Below are 26,832 nucleotides of genomic sequence, written 5' to 3' on the forward strand. Positions count from 1 at the left end.
AGGCCCCTGGCCCAGATAAGATTCCAGGCGATCTATTCAAATCAAGACCAGACATATGGGCACCATACCTCAACCTTATCTGCAATGCTATTGCAGCAGGGGCCCCCGTTCCACCCACTTGGAAAGGGGCTGAAATAGTACCCATTTTCAAAAAAGGAAATCCGAGCATCCCTGCCAACTATCGTCCGATTAGTCTCCTTGATAACTCCCAGAAAATCTATGCAAAGCATCTTCTGTTCCATCTCGAGGAATGGATTATGGAGTCCGAAGCTCTCTCTGACCTACAAGCAGGTTTTAGACCTGCAGTGAGTACAGTTGACCAAGCCCTAAGATTCATGTCAATAAAATGGAAGAACGTTGACCTGGGGAGGGGCAATCTTTACGTGGTCTTCATAGTCCTCAGAGCCGCATTCGATTTGATCCCCAGGAACCTGCTGTGGTCAACATTATCTAACATGGGAGTGCCATCTGGTCTCCTGAAACTCATTGCTCAACTGCATGAAGATACCTTTGCTCAAATTAGATGTGGCCAGGGGGGCGAGTTGACTGACCCCGTAGCTATTAAAAAAGGTGTTAGACAGGGATGTGTCCTGGCACCCACTATTTTTCTGCTATATATCAACAATTGCATTCACTACTTAGAGAACTGTATAAATGATTCACCTAAATTGGTTGGGAAAAAAATCCTGTGTCTGCTATATGCAGATGATACAATTTTGATATCTAAATCGCCAATGGGAATCCAAAACCTGATCAACCAATTTTGTGTTTTTTGTAGTGATTATGGTCTGGACATAAACATCAAGAAAACAAAACTCATGATATATAGTACCTCCAAGAAACGATCACGTGCTAGCATAGAAATGAACTCGATCCCTTTGGAGAAAGTAGAAGAGTTTGACTACTTGGGTTTCAGACTATCGACCACAGGCAAATGGAAGGCAGCCCTTGACAAAGGGGCTCTCATTATAAGCCAGAGAGGTGGGGCCCTTGTCCGTAGATCGAGAAAGGCTCCGAGCCCCCCCTTGAACATACTTGCAGAGATTTACAATGTCCAAATCAGAGCAGCGGCCCTTTATGGAGCGGAACTTTGGGGGTCCCACAAAAACCTTGATATCCTGCAAACCAAGGAAAACCATTTTCTTAGACAGATCGCCCGCCTAGGTATGGGCTCACCAATGACCCCTCTAAGGCTAGACCTAGGTTTAAACAGTATTAAAACCACTGCAGCCCTAAGGCCTCTTTCCTATTGGATTCGTTTATGGAAATCTGTTGAACTCGAACCATACAGGCTGGCCATAAGAGAGCTCATAGCCACCCCTCAGGCACTGGAGAAAATTCCATGGCTGAAGGAAATGAAATCTGCCTGGGTCAAAATAGGTTTTCCTTCCTACTGGAAATATCCGGAGCAAATCCCCGATAATGCAAGGAAACTTGTTACTAAAAGATATTGGGAGAAAGTAAATGAAGACTCCTTGCATCAAAAAGGGGCGGGCAGGCTAACAATGGAATTTCTCCAACTTAAGCACGAGCCCTGGCCTGAGAACTTCTTGAACCTTCCCATGCCTCCGTACGCCCGTGCTTTATATCTCCAACTAAGATATGGTACACTGCCTATCAATGGTTTTACGGCTCACTGGTCCTCTAACATCGTTTCAAATGATAGATGTATCTCTTGCCAAAATCGTAAAGAAACAATAGAGCACATACTATTTTTTTGCCCTTCGTATAAGAGTCCCAGAGGGAGGTGGTTCATTCCCCTCTGCAAAAATATGTCATTACATGATAGAGCAAGCGCCACCAGAATCTGTACATACGACACATCCTCCGTGGTAGCTATTACAGTTACCAAATTTTTAGCGGAGGCCTGGTACATCCGGCGTAGGCTTATTGTTTTAAAGGGCATGTGAGCCATCTTGACATTAGTCGACAGAAGGAGTCCCAGCTGTTATTTTTTAGTAGTATCAGTAGAAATTTCTTAGCAGGAACCTGTTGCCCCCTATATGAGGATTGATGATGACCAGGTCCTACGGGGAAACACTTGCACACATTGGTATGTTAGACAGAATTTTATATCCTAGTTTTTATCCTTTCTCTCTTAACATTTTAACCCATGTCTTATTTATTGTACTTTTTATCTACAATCAAATATCTAGTCTTGTTGATCTTATTCTAATACTGTCCTGATTACTACTGTTTTTATACTGTTATTATTATTATTATTTATTTATTTATTTTTTATTTTTATTTTTTCTCCCCAAACAAACACTATTTATTATGTATGATTGTTATCTCTGTTATTTTAAATGGCCTAGATTTGTAGACCGAATGAACTCAAATAAAATACCCCCAGCACCTCCCTTGAGTAAGCTTCGTACTCCTCTACCTTGCCACCCTCAGGGTCAAGTGCTAAAAAGAGTAATTGGTTCCCAGTTTTTCTGCCGCAGGGCACCAGGGACGAAAGGAAAGACCCTGGCTGTTACAACTGGGGCTCCGGAGCGTACCACCTGTCTGCACTGGTATGCTCCTACCCAGATTTCTCACGCATTGCATCTCAAGTATTTCTTAGCTGTACTTGCAAATGGAGGCCACCAGAGGGCTCTATCTCAAGGGTTCCCATATGTGACGACAGTACTCCCATGGCATGGCAGATATACCGCCACATTCTTTTTTTTCTGGCCAGTTCAGGGAAAAACGATGTCACACTGACTGCATCTTCAAGTTTAGGACTAAAGGTTTTACGGCTTGACATATCTGTTACAGGAAGAGGCTTATAGTAGTCAAGTAACATACCTATCACTCATTTAAAAAGTGTCAGAAATACAAAGAAGCTTTATAAATGTCTTGAAATTGGGCTGCTGAACATGTTTCAGTCTGTTATCATTTAACCATAGTGTTCGTAACAAAGTGCACTCTTGAATGGATTTTATTAAACTATTACTATTTTCATCATGGCCTTTTATGTGTTCAGTGTTTTAAATGACCATCCACATGCAAACTGTACAGGTTCCTGTGTAACCCCTAATTTTTGGCAGTGTTACCTTCACAACGCTTTGTTGGGCCCCTCACTTTCTTGTCAGTAACTGGTTAATTCAGTGGCACGCTGTTTATGCGGGCATAAGGTTGGATCTCAAAGCCACAGTTGAGATTCGTGTAAATGTTGAGTTTTATTTTGTTTAGATTGACGAGATTGAAGCACTGTCATCCATCTACGGAGACGAATGGTGCGTCATTGATGAAGCTGCAAGGATATTTTGCATACGCATCAGTGATCCTGCCAGCCTTTCTAAGTGCAGCCTTTGCTTACAGGTAACATGTTTAAAACATTTGAAAATCATTTTAAACTGACGTTTTGCTCCTTGGGAAATGTCCTTGTGAATGCTGAGCACGGAATTGTGCGAATGATGTATCAAACGTTTCTGCCCCTGTTGTTTCTGCAAAAACATTTTGCCAAATTTTGCATTGCGTATTTGCTCGCAACTGCTTTTATGTAATATTAGACTGTTGATCTCATAACTCTAATACAAATTATAATGTTCTATAATTATATTTTGTAGCAGAATGACAATGAACTTTTATTGGAAAAGGTTGGGGAAAGTCTGCAAAAACATTTTGTCAAATTTTGCATTGCGTATTTGCTCGCAACTGCTTTTATGTAATATTAGACTGTTGATCTCATAACTCTAATAAAAATTATTATGTTCTATAATTATATTTTGTAGCAGAATGACAATGAACTTTTATTGGAAAAGGTTGGGGAAAGTCTGCAGGTACACGTTTCTTAGTGCCTGTTGTCATATTTAATTTTATTCATAGTACACCTTCACGCTTTGAATCACTCTAGGATTTATTTCAAACGATAGTCTGCCACCGCATACAAAATGTACTCGCCATGTTAACTCCTATGCGCCTTCCAACACAGCAATCACTTTGTCAATTCCTGTTATACTGTCTTCAATTTAAGCTTTGTTACTGCAATGTTTCCTCCATTCTAGATCGCTTGCTATCGTTCTGTTAGCTTATGGTGGGCTTAGACCCCACCGATTGCTTACTATTGGTTGGCTTCATTGTCACTCTGATTTGCTTGCTTTTTAGGGTCGAGCGTGCAAAGTGCTCTGTCCCTGGTATAATTTCTCTGTGGGCTTTTAACCACGCCCATCAGTTTGATTGGTTCGTGGGCTTGCCCTTAAAATTGCACTTTTGCCGGTTACATGGATAATTGCACTTTTGCTGATACGTTTCACTGCAAGCAAACTTCTGTTCCCCTTTGTGTGTCTACTTTTGCGCTCATGGCGGCTCGCTTATGTGAAACTGTTTTACTTTTCATTTAAGGCCGGTTAGGAGTTTACAACGCTAATAGCTCCAACTCGAGCAAACGCGAGACACATTGCATTGCAAATGCTTGCTTATTTGTTACCATGTGTGAGCTTTCTTTCCTCTTTTTGTGTTTCGCTCTACTCTGGATTATGGGCGCATTTCTGTGTCCTGACATTGCTTTCTTTTCAGGTGCTACTTTTTTCTTTTTGTTTTAGCAATGTACAAGAGTGTTTTCTAGCTGTCTCCCATTTGTGATTCCTCCCTCAGCTCCATTTTCCCCTTTGCTTCTCTCTTGCCCTTCGCTTCCCTTCCTACGCCGTGCTTGTTCTTTACTTCATTCTCGCCATTTACTTCCCTCGCTGCACCTTGCTCGTCCTTTGTTTCTCCCTTCCCTCCCTGCACCTTTAATTGTCCTTTGCTTATCCATCGTCATTTGCTTCCCTCCCTGTACCTTGCTTGTCCTTTGCTTTTCCCTCGCCATGTGCTTCACTAGCTGCGCCCTACTCGGCGCTACTCCCAGCCCGAGCCTGTGTTGATTCCCCCACCCACACCCTCCGTGTTGCTTCTGCCTGTGTGTGCGCCCCCGTTGCCTGTCACTCTCCCTGTAAAAGAATAAGGAAGTAAATAAAACAGGAATCATACATTTATTTTCAAATTAAGTACTACGTTTGAAGTGAAGGTCCTGTTATGTTTAATTTAACTACTCAGTCCCTTACTTGCCAACATTTTGATATCGGAAAGAGGGAGAGCGAAATAAATATGGAATGTCTGTATTTTACCCATAGACTTAATTTGAAATAGAGGCAATTTTAGGCGAGAGAGTGAAATAACGCCAATTTAGGTACAACGAAGTCAGAAGTCTCCTGCCTGAATGGGGTCTGTACTCGGCTTTTTCTGCCCTAATTCAAAGCACTTGCTTTGGAATTGATTCGAAGTTGATAGGAAAGCCGATTGACGGCAGCAGCGGATTTGGTACCAGACGAATAGTGGTGCCAGGCTGCCATCTGCTGGACATTTTAGGAATAGGCTTTGAAATAAACAGTTCGGGGGGGGGGGGGGGGGGCGATTGTTGCTCACAACTAATAACAAGCATTTGCAATGCAATAAGTTTTGCATTTGTGAGAGTTAGACCTATTGGCGTTGTAAATGACAATGTATTTTACCCATGTGTTTTGGTTTGGAGTCTAGTGGATGTATGCCAGGTGCCACAGCAACCCCCCCAGGCCTGTTGTTGCAGGAGAGAGGACACAACAGGGAACCCATCTTGGGAGTGTTTTTGCCTCATTCTTACAGACTGGCTGTGATACAGTAGAGATGCAACCCTTTCTAGTGTGTTTACCTAAACTTTTATATCACCAAACAAGCCACAAATAGGCACCTTTGTGGCATTTAACCCGGAGAATGAGGGTGGGGGGTCAAAAGAATTAGGAGCAAAGAAAAGAGGGCAGCCATATATTTCTGTGTTAAACTTTTAAAATAATTATTCCTCTACATTGGTAGTACCAGCCTAACTTTTAAAAACATTGGCTGTACACAAAGAGAATAATAGAAGAGGCAGCTTAACTGCAAATGAATTATAGTTATTTTGTTAAGAATGGTACCTCCTTTTTTAGTGCTATTACATGGCAGAACCTGTATTAGCAAGTGCTATTTAAAAAAAATGATTTATCCTCAGACTGCCCCAACGTGCACCAGACATAGGACCTTCGGGGAGAGGATGTGGTGTAAGGGTCAGAGCTGCTGACCTTGGAGCTGGGGAACTCAGTTTGAGTCTTGGCACCGGCTCAACATCCTGTGATTCTGGGCAAATCACTTAGGGACCGATTATGATTTCAGCGGACCGAAAAGCCCGTCTATCAAAATCCTGACAGGTAGGTTGCCGCCAGTGTGGCAGCCTCCCTGCTGGGCCCATTACGAGTTTCCTACTGGGTCATCGGGCAGAACCTCAGTTTCCGCCCGCTGGTCCAGAGGGAAACGGCCTACAGCATTGTCTCCATCTCATAATAGAGCTGGTGGCAATGCTGTAGTGCCTAGGTGCACCAGCACCTGTTGCAATGTTCACTGTCTTCAAAGCAGACAGTAAACATTGTGATGGTGCTGGCCAGGGGGTCCCTACACTGCCTATGCGAAGTGCATGGGCAGAGCAGGGGCCCACCAACACCCCTTCTCCGTCAGCCTTTTCATGGCGGTGTTACTGCCATGAAATCGCTGGCAGAGAGGGGGACTGTAATCCCCAGGGTAGAGCTGCTTGCAGCGCTGCCCTGGCAGATTAGGCCGGCCACGACTGCCAGACCACCGGGACGCCTAATTCTGGCAGTCCTAATGTGTCAGGAAATGACTGCCACATTTGCAGTGGTCTGACCGCCACCGTAAGTCTGACGGTCTGTAGACAGCCAGACTCGTAATGATGCCCTTAATCTCCCCTTGCTACCAAAAATGAATGTGTTCTTGTGTAATGTAACTGGTGCTCATGTAAAGCGCTATGATACCTTTGTATTGGGTTGGCGCCACTTATTTGAAGAGGCCCAATTTTCATCCAGAGGCTGGGTATTTTTTGCTATCAAGCTTGAGGCAGTGAAGGCCTTGGGTCTGGAGACCCGACTCTTTTTTCACCATTTTGGAGGCAACACTTTTCACCTTCTTCTTGCCTAGAACTAACCTATGTGCTTCGTTGGTGACCCTCAGGAGGTTATCAAGAGCACGTGCTATCGCCTAGTGTTAAGCTCTACTCAAGTCATTTGGTTAATGCACCTACTGCAGGGGTCTTGACAGAACAAGAATGTCACAGATTACAACCCTGACATAGCTTTTTCACCTCTTCATCTCTGCAAGGTTGATGCAAATTAATTATAGCGATTTTGTTAAGAATGGCACCTGCTTTGCAGCGCTATGAAATGGCAAAATCTGTATTACCAAGCGATATATTAAAAAAAAAAAAAAAGTTATTCCCAGACTTCCCCAACATGCAGTAGACAAAGAACCCTAGGGGAAATGATGTGACGTAAGGGCCAGCCCTGCCGACTTTGAGTCTGGGGAACACAGTTCGAGTCTCAGCGCTGGCTCAACATCCTTTGATTATGGAAAAATCACTTGGGGTGCGATTATGATTTTGGCAGACAGAAAAGCTTGTCCGTTGAAATCCCGATGAGTAGGTTGCCGCCAGTGTGGCAGCCTCCTCGCTGGGCCCATTACGAGTTTGCTGCTGGCCCAGCGGGAAATGGCCTACAGCATTGTCTCCGGCTCATAGTACAGCCAGCGGCAATGCTGTAGTGCATAGGGTGCACCAGCACCTCTCGCAATGTTCACTGTCTGCAGAGCAGACAGTGAACATTGTGACAGTGCTGGCCAAGGAGGCCCCTGCACTGCCCATGCCAAGTGCCCCCCCTGCACCCAGTCTCCGCCAGCCTTTTCATGGCGGTGTTATTCACAAAAATGAGTGTGTTCTTGTGTAATGTAACTGGTGTTTATGCGAAGCCCTATAATATCTTTGTATCAAGCTTGTGCTATATAAAACTGCCAAAAAATAAAAATTAATAAAGTGCTCCAATATCTGTGTCGAGTTTGCGATACATAAAATGGCAACAAAAATAAATAATAGTAAAAGAGACCCCACAGGCATTGCAAAGAAACAGCAAGATGCCCGAAACCAATGAAGACCAAGAAACAGCATACTGCCATGAGTGAAGCAGTGTTTCAAAAGGAAAAATTGTGTGCCGTCACGCAGCTATCTGGCCGACGATACATTAATCCATGTAACAGCGTCCGTCTTCAAGACAATAGCAAAACAGCCTCAAGGCAGGGCAAACGTAAAGCATTTACTCACAACATCAAGGGATTTTTGAAAGGCAGGCCCAGGAACAAATGGAAGTAATGAGTGTGGTTAAAGCTCACAGAATAGATTTCAACAGGTCGGAAAGCAGCGCTTGCTCGCTGCTATACTCAACCTAAAACTGGATGAGTCCTTGCAGAATACAGTCTAGGCTCCTAGAAACTCGATGAAAGAAACCACTGTCGCCCATAACAATAAGTAATCATTTTATGACCTTTAGCTCACACGCTGTAGACCACCTTTTCACTTGTAAACTTGAGGGCTGAAAACGTGCCTGGATTTCACGCCACACCATGAGATCTAAACCATTTACTAAGGGGTTATCCTACGAATTTGAGGGATCGCTGCCCCAAATTACAAAGCTGGGCCCTTGTTGTAATGGAGGATGGGTACAAGTAGGCAAGTATTCAGTCAGGCAGTGATGTAGGTATATGAAGAAGGTTGATTGTTAAAGATAAGTCTTAGTTGCAGGAAATCTAAGTAAGATGGTAAATAGTAGCAGCCCCACCATGAGCAGCATCCTTGCTGCTCAGCCCACTCATCCACTGACATTAATTCCCAATATTCACCCATCAACTTTCCATTATATCACACTCACACTGGCTGAGCAACAGGGAACTGGTAACTAAGGAGCGAATGCATAGCAACAATTCAAGTGACAACACTTCTCCCCTCCTTAGAGAAGACACGTGATGGAAATAACATTGTCCTTTAACACCAGGACCAATAGATGATAGTACAAATTCAAACTGAAAAAAATCAGTAAATAGATAGGAATAAAGATGGAAATAAGTGATAAACAGTCCTAAAATATCAGATACAGTAATAATCACATAATGCAATCTAATTACACTCACCCCCTTTTGCACACCCAACAACAAGGAAATTAATACTAATACGAACACCCCCACTCACCCCTCAGCAGCACACTATAACAAGGAGGTGCAACATACTCATCAACGCAACACCACACTCGCCCCATTCTGCAACACACCATAACAAGGGGTGCAACATACCCAACAACACAGCAACAGAGTACACAACCCTGCAACGCAACACTAGGGTATACGACCCTGCAATGCAACACTAAGGTACACAACCTTGCAACGCAACACTAAGGTACTTGACCCTGCGACGCAACACTAGGGTACTTGACCCTGCGACGCAACACTAAGGTACTTGACCCTGCGACGCAACACTAGGGTACTTGACCCTGCAACGCAACACTAGGGTACTTGACCCTGCAACGCAACACTAGGGTACACAACCCTGCAGTGCAGACTAGGGTACTAAACCCTGCAGCGCAGCACTAGGGTAGACTGCCCTGCAGCGTCCCACTCACACTAGGATTCTCAACCCTGCAACACACACTAGGGTACTCAACCCTGCAACACAACACTAGGGTATACAACCCTGCAACGCAACACTAGAATACTCAACCTTGCAATGCAACACTAGGGTACACAACCCAACTCTAGAGTACACGACTCTACAACATAACACCAGGGTATCATGACCCCAAAAACTCAACATGAAGATACACAACTGTAGTAAATAGAACTTAGAGGTAAGTAGAACTTAGATTTAGAACATAGAGTGTTTTTATGTGTAATGTTCTATCACAAGCTAGGATGCATGTACATTGTTCAGCCTAATATGATGATTTATTCTTTCAGTGTTATTGGTTTTCATATGTTTACCCCTGATGTGCGTTCTACATACTGGAGAGATCTTTATTCAGTTGACTTCTCTCCTCTTGAGGTATGGATTTTTCAATAAATCTCTAATAATTTATTTCTTCTGGAAAGCCTTTCATTTACTGCAACGAATCCACAACAAAACACTGCCCTTAACACTCAACACCATTCTGCGTCACACATGCCACACACCTTACATGATCGGAGTAAAAGACCATAGACCCCAAATCAAGCATGGCATAGTACACCTACACAGGCAGCAAAAGAAATAGAAATACATTTGGGAAACAAATTCAGCATGGCATAGATAAACAAAAACTTATGCAGCAAGTTCAGCACGGCATAAATAAAAATATGGTTAGGCAGAAAGTTCAGTATGGCACAAATAAAAATATACTTTGGCAGCAAATTCAGCATGGCATAAATAAAATTACACTTATGCAGCCAACTGATAAACGCTCTAAGACAAATGCTGACATGGCAAGCCGAACTAGATGTCACAGGACTATAACCAGCAAAACAACATTTTAAAGTCCTCAGTGAGCGACCTCTCACCCAAAATTTATTTCAAACCTCGGATACCTGGAGACACTTCACCACATTTTTTCCGATGCACAGTTGGAAATCTTATGTGACATCAAGTACAATAGAATTGAAGTTAAGTTTAAAAAAAAAATATATATTTTCCTCACAAACTGCCATGGTGATCTACTGCTCACAGATTAAAAACCTTACTTTCTTAAAAGGAGTGGTGCACATAGAGAAATTTTTATCAATCGGAGTGCACACATCTAATTGTGTCAGTACCAGATGTCAATGCCTCTTCAAATGCAGTTCTGTATCGTGTTCGCAAAGCACCTGGGCGAGTGCAAAAGCGCGTCCTGCTACTGAAGCATTCCTGGACAGCACGTGTGATCATTTTGTAATACTGTAAGCGTTCAAGTCAGCCCACCTGTGACGCCACCTCATAGGCTGCACACACGTTCCTTCCGCCAGGGGTGTGGAATTTATTAAAATATCTACTTGTCCAGGGGACAGGTTGCTTCTCAAATCTACTTGTCCTGTAAAAAGATCTACTTGTCCCTTTGGTGCCATGTAGTGTGGCGACAAATTATGGCAGCAATCTCATTATGTAAGAGCTCTGATAATAGCCTCTCTGATTATGCCAGGGCTACTACCTTAGTAGGGCTTGAATACTTGCAGTTTCAATCCCTACTGTAGCAATTTCCTTATTTTGCCACCTTTCTGCAGATCTGCATACTGGGGCTGGAGGAAGCAGTAAGCAATAGTTCCAGGGCTGGAATGCCTTTGAGTCTGCAAACCTACCAACCTGCATGTTTTAAAGATTTTCACCAGCTTCTCTCTAATATTTTCCCATAATAAGAAAGGTTGGACATTTACTCCTGACAATGGCAGAATTAGAACTTCTTCTAGGGTTGGGAAGAAAGTGGCTGGAGGGAAAATGAACTTGCAAATGCTCAATAGATTTTCACATGAGCAAATCTACACATCGTATTTACCCATGCTAAAATACAGTTCACAAATATTTTATAGGGGTACGACATATACCATGGGTGCACTTTTGTGATTTTCTTTAAGAATTTGGGGCCACATGTCGGTAGGTTCAGATTTGCGACCTGCAAATTGCGAGTCAGAGTGACTCGCAATTTGCGAGTCGCAAATCCGAATGTAGGATGGTGTCCCTGACACCATCTGTGATTCGCAAGGGCTTCGCAAATGCCCACCTCATGAATAATCAGGAGGTGGGTCGCAATTTAAGACCCCCTTACGAATGGCGGCCCTCACAGGGATGGTGGCCTGCTGGAGACAGCAGACCACCATGTCTGTGACTGCTTTTCAATAAAGCAGTTTTTGTTTTTTTTGTAATGCAGTCCGTTTTCCTTAAAGGAAAACGAGATGCATTACAAAAACGAAAAATGAAACGTTTTCGTTTCATTTTTTCAGAGCAGGCAGTGGTCCGCTCTGAAAAAATGTTTACAGTGACATTCACAATGGGGAAGGGGTCCCCTGGGGGCCCCTTTCCTTTAGCGAAAGTGTTAGCACCCATTTGAAATGGGTGCAAACTGCGATTGGTTTGCTCCCGCGGTTACAAAACAATCCTACATTGCACTGCGAGTCGCAATTAGGAAGGGAACACCCCTTCCTAATTGCGAGTCACAAACCCGTTTTACGATTCGATAACCAGGTTACCGAATCTCAAAATTGAGTTTGTGCATCGCAATGTGCTTTTTGCACGTCGCAAACAGCGAAAGTCGCTGTTTGCGACATACAAAAAGCTACCTACATGTGGGTCTTGGTCCCTAATTAGGTCTGGTGTTAACAAAGACATTTTGTTTTTATTAAACTTCTATTTCTCTCTCTTTCGGCTGGCTTTACTGTGAGTGATCGCATTCTGCTCTTCCACAAGGAGCATATTGGCACACAAAGTAGTTTTGTTCAGTGTCGGGAACTACAGTGGCAATCAGTGACGTAACGAAACTGGAGGGTGCCCCTTTGCAAAGAACATGGAGGAGCCCCCTCTCCAGACTCACTCAGGCCAGGTGCTGTGCTGAAGGGGCCCCCTGGAGGGTGGCTGCGGGGCCTTTGTTATGCCACTGGTGGCAACGTGTGCTTTTAGAGTTCAAAAACTTTTTTTTTTTGCCAGTGTTTGTTACAGTGTTGAGGGCCTGGTAGCTCCCACAACAATAAAGTGTTAGAAAAGCCATGTCAAAACAAGACACACATTGATGAAACTAAAAGACTTATAAAAATATGTCAGATCAGTTGGCTTTGTCAGTGTTTGTTTATTTTCATGCTTCCCATAATCATGTTGAAAATTGTTACACTGATTTTCCATTAGAAATATTTTTGGGAAATACTAGCATGCATCAACACATTTTACTAAATGACACTTCATTTGCATCTAATCAGAGAGCATTCTGGGAGCATTATACTTAGCCTCATAGCCTAAACTTTTCAAACATGTGTATACACTTTTTTTTTTTTTTTTGTACTGGAACCAACGTCAGTAGTGAAGTGTGACCTTAAAACATCTATTTACAGCACTCACCCTAATAATGAAGGCTTTCAAATAATGAACCATAAATACAAGTTCGAACAGCATTATCTTTTGGAAACACATTACCTCAACTGCAGAGAGTTCCACTCTCTGTAAACAGGCAGCCAAAGGGTTTATGCTGCAGAGGGTTGGGCCTACTTGTCCCAAGGACAAAGTAAACATAAAAACTTGTTGCCCTTGACCCCAAACAAGATGTCCGGCGATAGGAATTCCACATCCCTGTTCCGCGCATTCAGTTTCTTGTTCTGCTCTCGTACCGGGGACTTACTAGAATGCAGTTACATCTGTTTTCACAGCAACAGCGCACACCAGCCTTGGGGTTCGTTTCAAATGCTGCATCCATATCCTCGCTCTACTAACGAGAGGAACCTGTGACCCTCTCTGAACCTATGGACTTAGGCTGGTAGTCTTCAGTAGTGGTTGCCCATTCAATGTCCACTCAATAAAGCTTCACTGCAGCCCTAAAGTAGCTGACTGCACACACTGCCGGTTTGCTTGCAACGCTTGGTACGTACCTCCATTTCTTGATCACCAGCACTGCCAGCATGTTCACATCACTTAATGCATTTCTTGAGCATCAGGGCTACTGGTTTCATTCTCCACCAGCATGTATATCAAACCGATGAGATGCTGAATACGCAAACTTTACTATTGTTGGCACAAAAGTCACAATAAATCAGCTTACATTGGCGTTAATTAGGTCAAACACCATTCACACTAGAGGAACCGCAGAAGTTACAGACACCAGTAGGGCTTCCAGGTCGTTCCTCTACACTTCAGGCTTCCACAACTTTACTTTTAGTTTCTTCAGTACTTCTTTTACTCTTAGTTTCTCTTCCTTTCTTCCTCACACAGGTTCTTTCTCCAATCGTATCCAAGTGGTGTAATTGAAGATGGGCACTAGGGCGCAATTATCCAGGTAGGCAGTGATGTAGGTATATGAAGAAGGTTTATTGTTGAAGATAAGTCTTAGTAAGATGGTAAATAGTAGAAGCCCCACCAGGAACAGCATCCTTGCTGCTCAGCCCACTCTCACCAACTGACATTCATTCCTAACAGGTGCACATCAGTATTCCATTCGATCACACTGGCTGAGCAGTAGGGAACTGGTATCTAAGGAGAGAATATCTAGCAACAATTCAAGTCACAACAGCTTCGGTACTATTACTGTCAGCATTTTGTGCAACACCTTTTCGATTTGGTAATAATTAAAAAATGCAGACAACCTGCATTATTCTCAAGCATTTTTGAATTTTAGTGAGTGATAAGTCAGACTGCAAATCTCTTTTTTATATGCAGTCAGACATGGAATTTTTCTTAGAACGCTATTGTGCTTTTTTGTTTTCCTTTTTAGTTATGTACATAGGGAAGCTAAGAAGAATAATGCACACCCACATGGCTTTGTAGGTGCTAGAAAATGGCGTAGGTGCGTACATGCCAACAGACCCGATTCAGGCAGGAGACTGTCTCGATGTTTGAACCCCAAAATGGCCTTATGTTTTCTGTCTCCCACCTGAAATTGCCTCCGCTTGAAGAGAGGTTAATGGGGGGAAATAAATTCTCCTGGTTATATATATTTTTTTAACTCTTCCACTTTACGCTTCTAAAATGTTGGCATGTATGAAGGTGGCGCAATTACTGGCAAAGCCAATTAGTCCCAAAGAAGGGTCCCATTGGCTTTGCCAGTGCTTTTTCATTTTTACAGCACAATGCAGCAAATGTACAAATAGCCATGAAATCTTTTTTTTTCTCAGAAGTGGCGTAGATTGACCTTACCTTTGAAATTCCCTCCAACCTCTGCAGTTGTCTCATTATTGAATTTATAGGTATTGTACTATCCTGGGCAGTGGTGGAAAGTAGGGGAATATGTTATGTTATGTTATGTTAAGTTATGTTATAATGGTTTATATAGCGCCTAACTGCCCAACGGCCTCGTAGCGCTTATACTGCCATGGCAGTGACATACTGTTTATATTTATACAAGAGATTTAAATTTTAAATAGCCAAGTCTTCAGTTCCTTCCTAAACGACAACTCTTGAGGGTTTGCTCTCATCTTGAGAGGGAGATTATTCCAAAGCAAAGCGCCTTGGTATGCTAGCGATCTTCCTCCCCATCTGGCTTTCCTCGTTGTTGGAATTATGGCCAGATTAGCTGAGGAGGATCTAAGTGGCCTGGCTGGAATGTAAACCTGTGCCAGTGTTTTCAGCATTTCAGGTCCCTTATCAAATATGGATCTATGAAAGTGGCACAGGGTCTTGAACTGAATCCTTTCCGCTACCGGGAGCCAGTGTAGGGAGACAATTCCTGGGCGTATCGAATGTTGTTTAGGAATATTTAGTAGCATACGAGCCGCTGCATTTTGTACCCTTTGTAGTCTTTGAATTACATATTTCGGAGAGCCTATAAACAAAGCATTGCCATAGTCAATCCGAGAACCTATCAGTGCCTGGACAACCATTCTTCTGGCTGAGAATGGTAAAATAGTTAAAACCTTCCTCAGGGTCCTTAGCAGAGCAAAAGCAGTTCCTGCTATTCTATTCGCATGTTGGGCCATTGAGAGAAGAGGGTCCAGCCATACTCCTATGCTTTTAATGAGACATTTAGGGGGTGGGAGGGTAGGCACCCCTCTCAGTAGGCTGGAGTTGAATGGGAGCAATTTATTTCCAAAAAACATGACTTCCGTTTTGTCATCGTTAAGCTTCAATTTACTTTCAGACATCCAGGTTGCAACTGCTTTCATGCAAGGACCTAGTGCTGAGCCCATATCTGGGCGGGCATTGGAAAAGGAGACTATCAGTTGCGTATCATCTGCATATGATACCAGATTCAGTCCAAAAGGCTCGACTATACCTGCTAGTGGCCGCATATAGATGTTGAAAAGTAATGGACTTAGAGCCAAACCCTGAGGAACACCACAGGTACTGAAGGTGCTCCTAGAGATATACTCTCTCTCAAGTACCTGAAATGACCTCCCATATAAAAATGAGCAAATCCAGTCTAACGCAGTACCGGCAATTCCATATCCTCGCAATCTGTCTATGAGGATTTTTAGGTCAACTGTATCGAAGGCCGCACTTAGGTCAAGGAGGATAATCGCGGTTTCCATACCTTTATCCATCCTCTTCCTTGCTTCTTCTGTGATGGCAATCAGTGCGGTTTGTGTGCCATGTTTAGGTCTAAAACCCATCTGAGTATGGTGTAAAAGTTTATTTTCTTCCAGAAGCGTGGATAACTGAGAGTGTACGTGTTTCTCCGCAAGTTTGGCAATTAGAGGCAATAATGAGATTGGTCTATAGTTGCTCAGAATCTTAGGATCTAGATTAGTTTTCTTCAAGAGCGGCTTGACAATGGCCTGTTTCCAGTGGTCAGGTACAGTGCCGTCACTTAATGAGGTGTTAATAAGTTTTGTTATTATCGGTCCTAATGCTGAAATTCCCAAGGATAAGATGTGGGGGGGGGCAGGGTCTAATGGGGAGCCCGATTTCGTTGAGCTCAGTAAGTTGATAACTCTATCCAGACTGATAGGTGTAAAGTTTGTGAGAAGAGTTACCTCCCCGACCTCTTGGTTCATCTTCTGTTCTTTACTAGGGGGGTTAGGGAAGGCTAGATAAATATTCTGAATTTTATTTAGAAAGAAACTGGCCAGATCTTCTACATGTTGTTGTGGGGAGTCCCTAATTTCTGCTTCCTCCCTTGGATGAATGAGATCTTTTAGGGCAATAAAGATCTCCTTGGGTGAATTAGCTGCTGCTTCAATTTTTCCTGAGTAATAAGTTGCCTGCGTTTTTTTAATTTCTAAATGATATTCTCGAATCAGATTTTTATAGTCCCTTTTCATGGATTCATCTTGGGTGCATCTCCATCTCCTCTCTTGCTTCCTACACTCTCTTTTCTTCTCTAATAGGCATGCATTGTACCATGGAGCCGACTTCTTTCGATGGGTGCTTTTGGACGAGGAGAGAGGTATAGTCTCCTCTAGGCTGTCCTCTATCCATTTATTAACAGAGTGCGAAAAATCTGTTATATTATTTATATTTATACTTCCTGGTCTATTTTTCTCCAAAGCGGAGATGAAATCTGTGGATTTTAATCTGTGCCATTTCCTTCTGCGGGGGGTGCCCCTATGTGGGTGATCTTTTAGTAAGTGAAATGTAATTCCAGTTCTTGAAGGAAGTGATCCGACCATGCTAGTGGACAAGATGATAGAAATTTTATACTTGGGTCATTAGAGAAAACCAGATCAAGTGTATGACCCTTAACATGAGTAGTCCTTGAATAAGTTGTCTTAAGTCACATGCATTCATGTCTGCTATCAGCATCTTAGTGGAAGCATTATCTGTATTCTCAGCATGTAGATTAAAATCACCCAGCACTAAGAAGTTTGATTTAGTATATATTAGTTGTGAAATGTTTTCTGCCAGTGACATTATGAAATCTCCCATGGGACCAGGTGGGCGGTAAATCAAAACACCCGAAAGGGTGTAATGAGGGTTCACATTGATGGAGAAAGACATACTCTCGCAGTCTTTAATTAGGGAGGAAGCGATATTGATCTTACACGTGTCTCTGAAAATGACTGCAATGCCTCCCCCTCTACTAGGTCTGTCCACTCTGCTGATCTTATATCCTGTGGGAAGGGCCATAGCGACATCTGGAGCAGAGCTTTCATCCAACCAGGTTTCTGTTAGAAACAAGGCCAGGGGTTTAATTTGTTCAATTAAAAGATGAATATCCATTATATGAGCTCCTAATGAACGGCAATTAACTAGGAAATGGATAATTTATCAGAATTCTCCGCTTGTAGATAATCTGTGTGCGTTTTGAGAGACCATGCGCACCTGGGGCATCTAAATTTGTCCCTGTGTGGGTCTAGGCTTTTACTACACAGTGCATGAGATTTATTGTTAAGGAGGAGTAATTCATCTTTGGAGTAAGTGATAACTACCTTTTCTGTTAGGACTCGGGCATAATGTTTTGGCTCTTGGCTCGTTCTGGCGCGGACGGGCGGATCCCTGGGTCCAGCAGCTATTTCTGTACTAGTTCTGGGATCCGGCCAACCCAGGGAAACATGCTGAAACTGTCTTGGTATCACATTCTGGTACTGGGACATAATTCAGCAGCCTGCATTCTGTTCGGAGCAGCAAGCTGCAAGGGGGCTTTCTTATTTTAACATACATCTGGGCCCATAACAAAGGCCTGATTGAAAGGGCCAACAGAAGGCCTTAGAAAGAATGGTAGGGAACACTAAAGGCCTGATTACGTCTTCGGCGGAGGGGATTATTCCGTCCCAAATGTGACAGATATCCCACCCACCGCATTACGAGTTCCATAGGATATAATAGACTCGTAATTCGTTGGGCGGGATATCTGTCATATTTGGGACAGAGTAATCCCCTCCGCCGAAGTCGTAGACAGGCCCTATGTCTCTTAGGTCTAGGGGACAGGGTAAAGTACAGTACTGTCTACACAAAATAAACCCCCCATGACCTATATTTTTCCTACACTACTTCTAGCTAGCTTGTACATTTTATGATCCAACACTCAGTAATGTTTTTTAAAAAAGTTTTTTGTTTGCCAAATTTAATTCATACCTAGGCTGTATCTATCCAGGGACAGAAGTTAACAATATAAAAAAATAATTGAATTATATACCTCAAACCTCCAAAAGTGAAATGAGAGCCTGTACTTGAAGACAGGAGAAAGTCAGTTCATTTATTGCATAGGTCAGCTCCAAACCAAAGGACAAGCATTGGCAAGGCCAATAGGTTTTGTCTTTGTTTTTTATTTCTATCTAAGTGGATTGTAAAATATCAGGAAATGTTATAATAATTTTTGTTTTACATTTGATAAACCGTTAATAGTTTATCAAATTATGAAACAAACATTATTATAACATTTGTGTAATATTTGTATTCCAGTAAAATAGAACAAAGAAACGCAAAATCTATTGACATGACGCAAAGTAGACAGAGAACCAGCTCCCTGTATTGTAGTACTGATACGCTTCAAATACCCTCAATACGCTGCTCCCTGTATTGCAGTATCTTATACTTCTGATATGTTTTAAGTGCCCTCAGTATGCGCCTGGATGCGAGAGAGAGACAGGAGAGGTAGGTGTAAGTAGAAGGAGGTTTAGGTAGAAGGAGTTGTAGGTAGAGGGAGGTAGGTGTAGGTAGTGCTAGCTGTCGGTTTAAGTAGGTGTAGGTAGAGATAGGTTTTTAGTTTTGTTCCTTTCAATGATATAATCATCAAAAAACATTTACATGTTAGGTTTGTTTTCTTTGTGTTTACAGCTTACCTTGAGTATAGCATTTTATTGGTCAGAAGAGTTCAAACCCAGTGATGTGATGCTATAGAAGCAGAAACCCTTGATTCTGAGTTCTGTAGCATTTTTATATCTGGTGTTAGCCAACACTTTTTTGTTCAAATATCCTTTAAAAATACATACATACGTACATACATACATACATACATACATACATATATGTGCAAACCACCAATACTCCTAAACTGGACTGACCACTTTACATCCCTATCTTTCTGCTCAGCACCCTACCAAAAAGGAAAGTTAAACTCAAAAGAGCAGGTCAAACGTACAGATCCTTGAAAATCTTCTCCATGGAGCTTAAACTCATGACTCACCCTTGTCTGATGCCAGCAGCCTTCTAAAAGATGTGGACATTTTGTTTTAGAAAGATACATGAATACCCATGCCCTAGTTGCGACACGCAAGTGCAAGCCAAAGCCTTAAGCACTATGGTACTCTAAAGAACTTGCTGACAGTAAACAATTCCTTTGCAAACAGATCAGCCACAGCAAAGTACTATATCAGCATCCTCAATGAAGCTACTCAAGTACTTCATCAACGCCTTGTCAGACTCCGCTATCCCTCACTCCACTTCTTCAATGAACAAATACAAATGATCCAAACCGATCCAAAAGCATATTGACGATACCAAGTCTGCTTCATCTTTTACATCAGCCCTTTCCCATAGAATCCCTCAATGATCAGCCTTCAAAGACCTTTCTCTCTAAGATCTCACAGACATACTCAACTCCCTCAAAGTTACTTCTTATGAATACATCATCCTTCATCAAAGCTCTGTCTGTAGATGCTCTGTTACCCCTACTTATCATTGTCTGGGCTTTCCTCACTTAAGGCATTTTCAAAGAAGCTCTCAAGACGGGCTGGGTCATTTTATTCCCAAACAAAAAAAAAAGCTATACTAGACCCTGATGACATCCCCAACTACTGGCCTATCACTCACCTGCCTTGGCAAGATCTTTGACAAAGCATTCTATATTCACCTCCACAGATGCAGATGACCCATGCATCCTGTTATTTATAGACCCCTCAGCTGCCTTTGGCACTGTCGAGTATCCCACCCTCATACATACTCTAGAGTCTCAAATGGGATCACCAGCAATGCCCTACACTGGTTCTCCTGCTACCTTTCCAATCAACACCTTTGTTCAGATGGGGACCTCTAATTCGCAGATGATCCCTATCACATGTGAAGTCCCTCAGAGTTCCAAACCGTCTCCTGTCGTCTTCAATCGTTGCATGTAGCCCCTTGGTGCTCTACTCCTAGATACCTAGATTCACCAATATGCAGATGATACACAACTCTACTTGAAAGTCTCCACTGCTTCAGAAATCCAATACCTCAAGCACTGCTTGCACATCATCCAGACCTGGATGCTCAGCACCGAACCAAAGCTCAACCCAACCAGGACAACATTCCTATCAGTTGCCAAGAACAACAAACAAAATACAGTACAAACCTAGCTCAATGACTTGAACCTTGGCTGCTTCAAACTCAATCTTCACTGAATGCCAAATCATTTGGATTCACAGTGGATACCAACTTCTCTCTTGAGGCACACATTACCAAAAAACAAAGACGGTCTGGTAGCAGCTCCCTCTTCTAAAGAAAGTCAAACCCTTTTGTGCAGAAATCAACTTTGGAACTGCTGCTAAAACCCTTCTACTCTCTCACCTGGATTGTGGCAATGACCTAGTCGATGGTCTCCCAGACTCCACACTGGCAGGGGCATGTTACACACCACAGCATGTCTCATCCAGGGCATGTAAAAATATGATCACTTCATCCCTATCCTGGTGGAATTCAATTGGCTTCCCATGCCAGCTGCACCATCTTCAAATCCAGCTGCATCATTTATAAAGCCATCACATCGAGCACCCCTGCTTTTTTTGCAGACAAGCTTACCATTTCTGGTGGTTCTCCGCACACCCACAGCCAGAACACCATCAAACTGGAGACAAAGAAGTAGGAAAAAACAAAGAAGCAGGCCTTTTCCATCTCTGCACCCCAGATCTGAAACAACATCCCTATATGCTTCAGGATGCCCCAACACTACTCCAGTTTGAGAAAGAGTTGAAGGCTTGCCTCTTTAAAGAACACTACCCAAATGCATTAACAATCCATAACCGAGCTTCCTTTCCCATTGCTCTTTGACTTTATGCTGGTCTTTGACAATGCTGCCTTTTGGTTAGGTTTGCGCTATAGAAATACAATATACATACACATCCACCTATATTCCTATTTACAAGGGTTTTCAGTTGGACTGCTTCATCCATTGGTCTGTTTTAGTGTCAATAACATTTTGTTTCTGACCACTACAGCACACAGCATGGGGATCTAGGTGAGCCCACTTCAGCCATTGGTGCCCTTTATTGTGAGTGATGGCATTCAGCTTGTGCACATGTGCCAAAAAAGTAGTTCACTTTGGTGGCAGAGGCTCGTGTGCCTTTGTGGGCTTTTTATGAAAATTAAAAAAATGTTTTCCCTTTATTAATCTTTTTTTGAAAGGTGTTTATGCCACTGGAATATATGGCCATTTACAATGCAGTTATGCAAAGTACCAGGAATACAAAAAAATCAGAAAAAATTATATTTCAGAACTTTAACATTCATTGCTTGCGGATAATGTCTCCTTTCCATGCACCAACTCTCAGATTTTCTTTTTCCTTATCGACGAGTGCCTGGCAGGAGAAGAAGGGGAGCTACTTCAGATGAATGCTGAGTTTCATAAAACTTCTGTCGGCCATCATATCTCTTGACAGATTCTCTCCCTTCAGCCCTTTAGAAGACCTGTATTACTGGCTGACGAAGCATTCTGATGGCATGAAAATAGGGCCACTTCATGCAGTGTTACAACCACAGCTGGGTTGGCCTATCTGCCTTGTCGTTAGCCCCTTTGCTCTGCCTATTTTTAGGGATGTATGTGTGTGTGTGTGTGTGTTTATATATATATATATATCTATCTATATATATATATATATATATATATATATATATATATATATATATATATACGTATGTTACTCTCTAAGAACTTACAGCCTCAGGCCTTGTGGGAAGTATGGGGCATACTTCCTTCCTGTAAGACGTGTGCTTCCTTAAGTGGATGAAAAGGTAAGGTTATAACAATGTTGTGATGGTACAGTGGGTTGAATTGGATTGTTTTATAGGTTTCATGTATCAATTATCTAGTTAAAGACTACGAGTGTTGATGCATAGGTATTCTGGACTAACTGATTCTTCATAAGAACTTGTGAGTCTCCGTAAGTCTAAAGTCATATCAGATAACTTATGTGAGACAGGATGCCAGGTTAAACCTTTTAGGTTTATTCAAAGTCAAGATCATTACAAAAGGCAAAAAGTAGTCTGCGTTAGGAGAGTCAGTCCCTGAATCAAGCCATTAGCCATAACCAAGCCAATAGCCATAACTGAAATCAAATAAATAAGGTATGAGATTATATAATTCTATGTCTGGACACCTCGTGTCCTTAGAGCCACCAATCCATCTAGGTATCCTGTTTAAGAATGCTTTAAAATAGCCCCCTGATACTTTAAAATCTACATATTCCAAACTATCATAATAATCTCACAGTCACAAGAACATGCTACTCAAATAAAAATGACTCCTGGGACATCTAGTTCAGTTTTTGGTGCTCTCTATCTGTCGATACCTGGCATTTGTGTTGCAGTCTTATTCTGTAAGATGCCTCATGCTTGCTCTACACCCACTACCATTTATACCCAATGCTTTAAGCAGCTCCTTCAACATCTTCCCAAAAGCCATTGATTTCCATGCATTGGTTTCAACAGTAGTTATTGTTTGCCACATCAGCTAGTGTGTAATTTGTAAAAGAATAAGTGCAGATCCCAAGGTTTGGCTCAGAAGCTAATGGCTGAACATACAGATTATCAGGGGTGCCAAGCACCAAAGCTGCCTAGTCTTGATCTGACCTCATACCTCTTTCATTTACCATAAGATATTCCCTGCCTTTTTACCTCACTTTTGCAGGTTGGTTTTCATCCCTGCTTTCTGCCTGTTTATCCTTTTTTTCTCATGCTTGTTTCTCAGTCTCTTGCACTGGGCCAAAATCTGATGAGAAAAAATAAGTGTCTATCCCTACAAATGAGAGCTGGTGGGCCCCACCTGCAACCACTGGGTCAAAATTAGCACTTCCTGTCACCCCCCCTCATTTGTTCCACTATCCTGCAGTATGAAAACCTCATCCGCGACCCTTTCATTTTTAGATCTAGCCTTTGTGATCATGCACTAGCACATGCACACTTGCTGGAAAGAGTTTTGTGTTAGTAATAAGCTTGAAACCCACCCACTGCTCACCATTTGGTGTTATCATTGCCCCTATTCTTTGCTGCCTTTTAATTGGACAGCACTTGCCATCCCTCACTTCCTTTTCTTTCTGTGGTGCATGGATCAACCGCACATTAGTTTAGTTTAATTAGAGTCCCTCTACTGTCCACCCATTGCTTGCTTTGTGATTCCCCAATCGGGCAGGAGAAGACTCTGGATATGTGTGGATCTTGTTTCCAAGCCTGGAGCTCTCGTAAGGGTCTCAAATGAGTTGCAAAGCCTGCCCTCCTTTTACTGTTTTCAAGTCTGTACATTACAGACATGCTAATTTCTTGATGTTGTGAATTTAACATTTAAAATAATTTATTGTTTTAGCAAGATTGGGAAATTGGTAATAATTATTCAGATTACATAGAAGGCACCTGAGTAGTTACTAAATGTTAATGTTATGCCTTACATCAACCTATCCAGGGGCATTGCACCAAAAAACGTGATGGGTTGTCCTCACACACCACCAGGTGTCATATTCATCATAGGACTTCCCACGCTCCTCAAAAACCCGGTTTGAAGAAGAGCAGGCGTACACCTACATTCAGGGACTTCACAAAGCCGGCATCAGAGACATGGCCCTCGACTAGATCCAATCCTTCCTCTCCGGCAGAACTCAACGAGTGAGACTTGCCCTCTTCATCTCGGACCCCACACCTACCACCTGTGGAGTTCCCCAGGGATCCTTCCTCAGCCCCACGCTGCTTAACGTCTACATGGCCCTGCTGGCCACCATCATCAGAAGCTATGGAATCAACATTGTCTCCTACGCTGACGACACCCAACTCATCCTCTCTCTAGCCAACGAACCCAACACAGCCAGACACAACTTCCGCGATGGCATGGGAGCAGTCGCCAACTGGATGAAAAACAGCTGCCTTCAACTCAACACGAACAAGACAGAAGTACTCATCATGGGCCGTCAACCCGACGCGTGGAACGACTCCTGGTGGTCACCCACCCTCGAAAACCCACCCACCCACACGAACCAAGCCTGCAACCAATGGATCATCCTGGACTCCAAACTCAACATGGCCCGCCAAATCAACTCCATCACTTCCACCTGCTTCCACACCCTCTGCCTCCTATGCAAGACCTTCAAATGGATCCCCCTCAAACACAGAAAGACCATCACACATGCCCTTATTACCAGCAGACTGGACTACGGCACCAAGCTCTACGCCGGGATCAACAAGAATTTCACCTGCAAACTACAGAACATCCAGAACGCCGCCGCCAGACTGGTCCTCGACCTGCCTCGACACTGCCACATCTCTCAACACCGCCACATCTCTCAACACCTGCGCACACTACACTGGTTTCCCATAGAGAAAAGAATCACCTTCAAGATCCTTACCCACGCACACAAAGACCTCCACGACACCGGACCAGCCTCCCTGAACAGGTTACTCAACTTCCACGTACCCCACAGGACTCTACGCTCCACCCATCTCTCTCTCGCCGAAGTACCCCGCATCAGGAAAACAAGAACAGGGGGACGCTCTTTCTCCCACCTCGCAGCCACCACCTGGAATGCCCTTCCGCTTCACATCAGACAGACCACCCCCTCCTCAACGTCACGAAGGAGCTGAAGACATGGCTTTTCGACATGACATTTGAAGAACCACCTCCATGTTGATGCTACACGTCCCCTCCCTCCCCCCCTTCAGCGCCTTGAGACACTTGTGGATGAGTACTTGTGCTTAACAAACACTGACTGATTGATTGAGGGAGGCACTTCTACTTAGCTGTGAACCTGTGACATAGTGAAAATTAAAAACCAATGTGGTATATCCAAGTGACTCTTTTAATTGAGGGATACAACTTAGTTTTAAAAATTCAAAGTGGAGATAAGGTGAACTAGTACCCAATTGCCACTCACACCAGCAACATATTTCTGACTGTTGGCTCAATAGTAATCCACGGCGTTCTTCAGACGGAAACACGGAGTCTCTATAGAGCACACCATCTAGAGTGTGCCACTATACCTCAGGTTAACCTCTGTCAACCTTCTCACTTCAATAGGTCTTTATGTACCTCCACTGCGGGTCTACTGTGCTCCATGGAGGAAGAGTCAAGTAACCCCTATAGTCACACATTCATCAAGCTGCGTTCCTTTCCTTCATCTTATGTGCATCGACTCCTTCCTCCCAATGAATCGTTAAGATTGGAGGCCATGTTACCCTTGAGGCCCCATAGCCTCTACTTCCCTACCACGGACAGTGTCCTAGGTTGATGTGTATCGAAAATAATTATTCAGGAGGCTTTATTCCTGTGTGCCTTTTGGTCATAGGTGTTTCATTGGGACCCCCATGCTCGCCACCAACCTTTTTTGGAGTGTGGAAAGAGCATTGCTAGGTGCTTCGTGGCAGACACAGGCACGCACCAATGTTATTTGATTGATGACGTTGTTTTGATAAGTACATGCTTCCACCTCATCCACATAGTTGATGAGGGACTTCAGCCAACCAATGCCCTATTTTTGCATTCATCTTTTCACTGGCAAAATGTGTCTCACCTCTGTATCTGGACAAAAGGGAACGTCCACCTTTTTCCATTAACCATGTGTGAACATCGCAAGACCATGCACTGACGCAAGGACGTAGAACTGTTCTTCCAAAATATAGCCATACTTTGCCTCCTACCGCTGTCTGCATCCAGACTTATCTAAAATAGCACCCTCTGCAGCTCTTTCTCTTTGTGTGTTTCTTCCCCTGCCCCACCCCAGCAGGCAGAAGCACTGTCCACTTCATAGTGCTTTTTTAGCGTTATGCTTTCCACCAACCACATGCCCTCCAGTTCACCACCCCCACTCCATTGCCAAAGCCAATATCTCGCCCATAGGCAAGACTTATTAGCTTTGCCAATGCTTGTTTTTCTTGCAACAAAATAATTTTGCAATGGTTGCAATACATTTTACTTATGTTTAACATCAATAAAACCACGTGTTTTTCTGAATTTCAGCCTGTGTTTCAGCATCGTCTCCCACAAGGGATCTCCTACCAGCCAGTCAATGTTATGAGAGCTCTGTTTTGTGAAATTTCAGTGATGATGAACTTCTTTGATGTTGGTGAGATTTTTAGTTTAGTATTACATTACCTGGATTGCTTGTAGGCACTTCTGTGGATATAGTACACAAGAGAATGGGTGGCTGGTAGTACTGGAGAGATCCGTGAATGAATGCTGTGTTTCCTGAAAGAACACCCATGCTCTAGCTCTTGGAGCTCCC

At 43.1% G+C, this 26,832-nt stretch overlaps 1 protein-coding gene across 2 annotated transcripts in view; it reads left to right on the plus strand.

Annotated features, from left to right (window-relative positions):
* IMPACT (impact RWD domain protein) overlaps window positions 1–26,832 on the plus strand; it is a 219,914-nt gene that overhangs the window by 47,134 nt on the left and 145,948 nt on the right. Inside the window, exons 2-3 of one of the 2 annotated variants that reach the window (XM_069220039.1) lie at window positions 3,181–3,309; window positions 9,823–9,907. In XM_069220039.1, coding sequence (XP_069076140.1) covers window positions 3,236–3,309; window positions 9,823–9,907 — 159 coding nt within the window. In that variant the 5' untranslated portion in view covers window positions 3,181–3,235. The remainder of the gene's footprint in view (window positions 1–3,180; window positions 3,310–9,822; window positions 9,908–26,832) is intronic. The other variant, XM_069220038.1, reaches the window with a different exon arrangement.

This window comes from Pleurodeles waltl, chromosome 2_2, assembly GCF_031143425.1.
Source record: "Pleurodeles waltl isolate 20211129_DDA chromosome 2_2, aPleWal1.hap1.20221129, whole genome shotgun sequence".
Lineage (NCBI taxonomy): Eukaryota > Metazoa > Chordata > Amphibia > Caudata > Salamandridae > Pleurodeles > Pleurodeles waltl.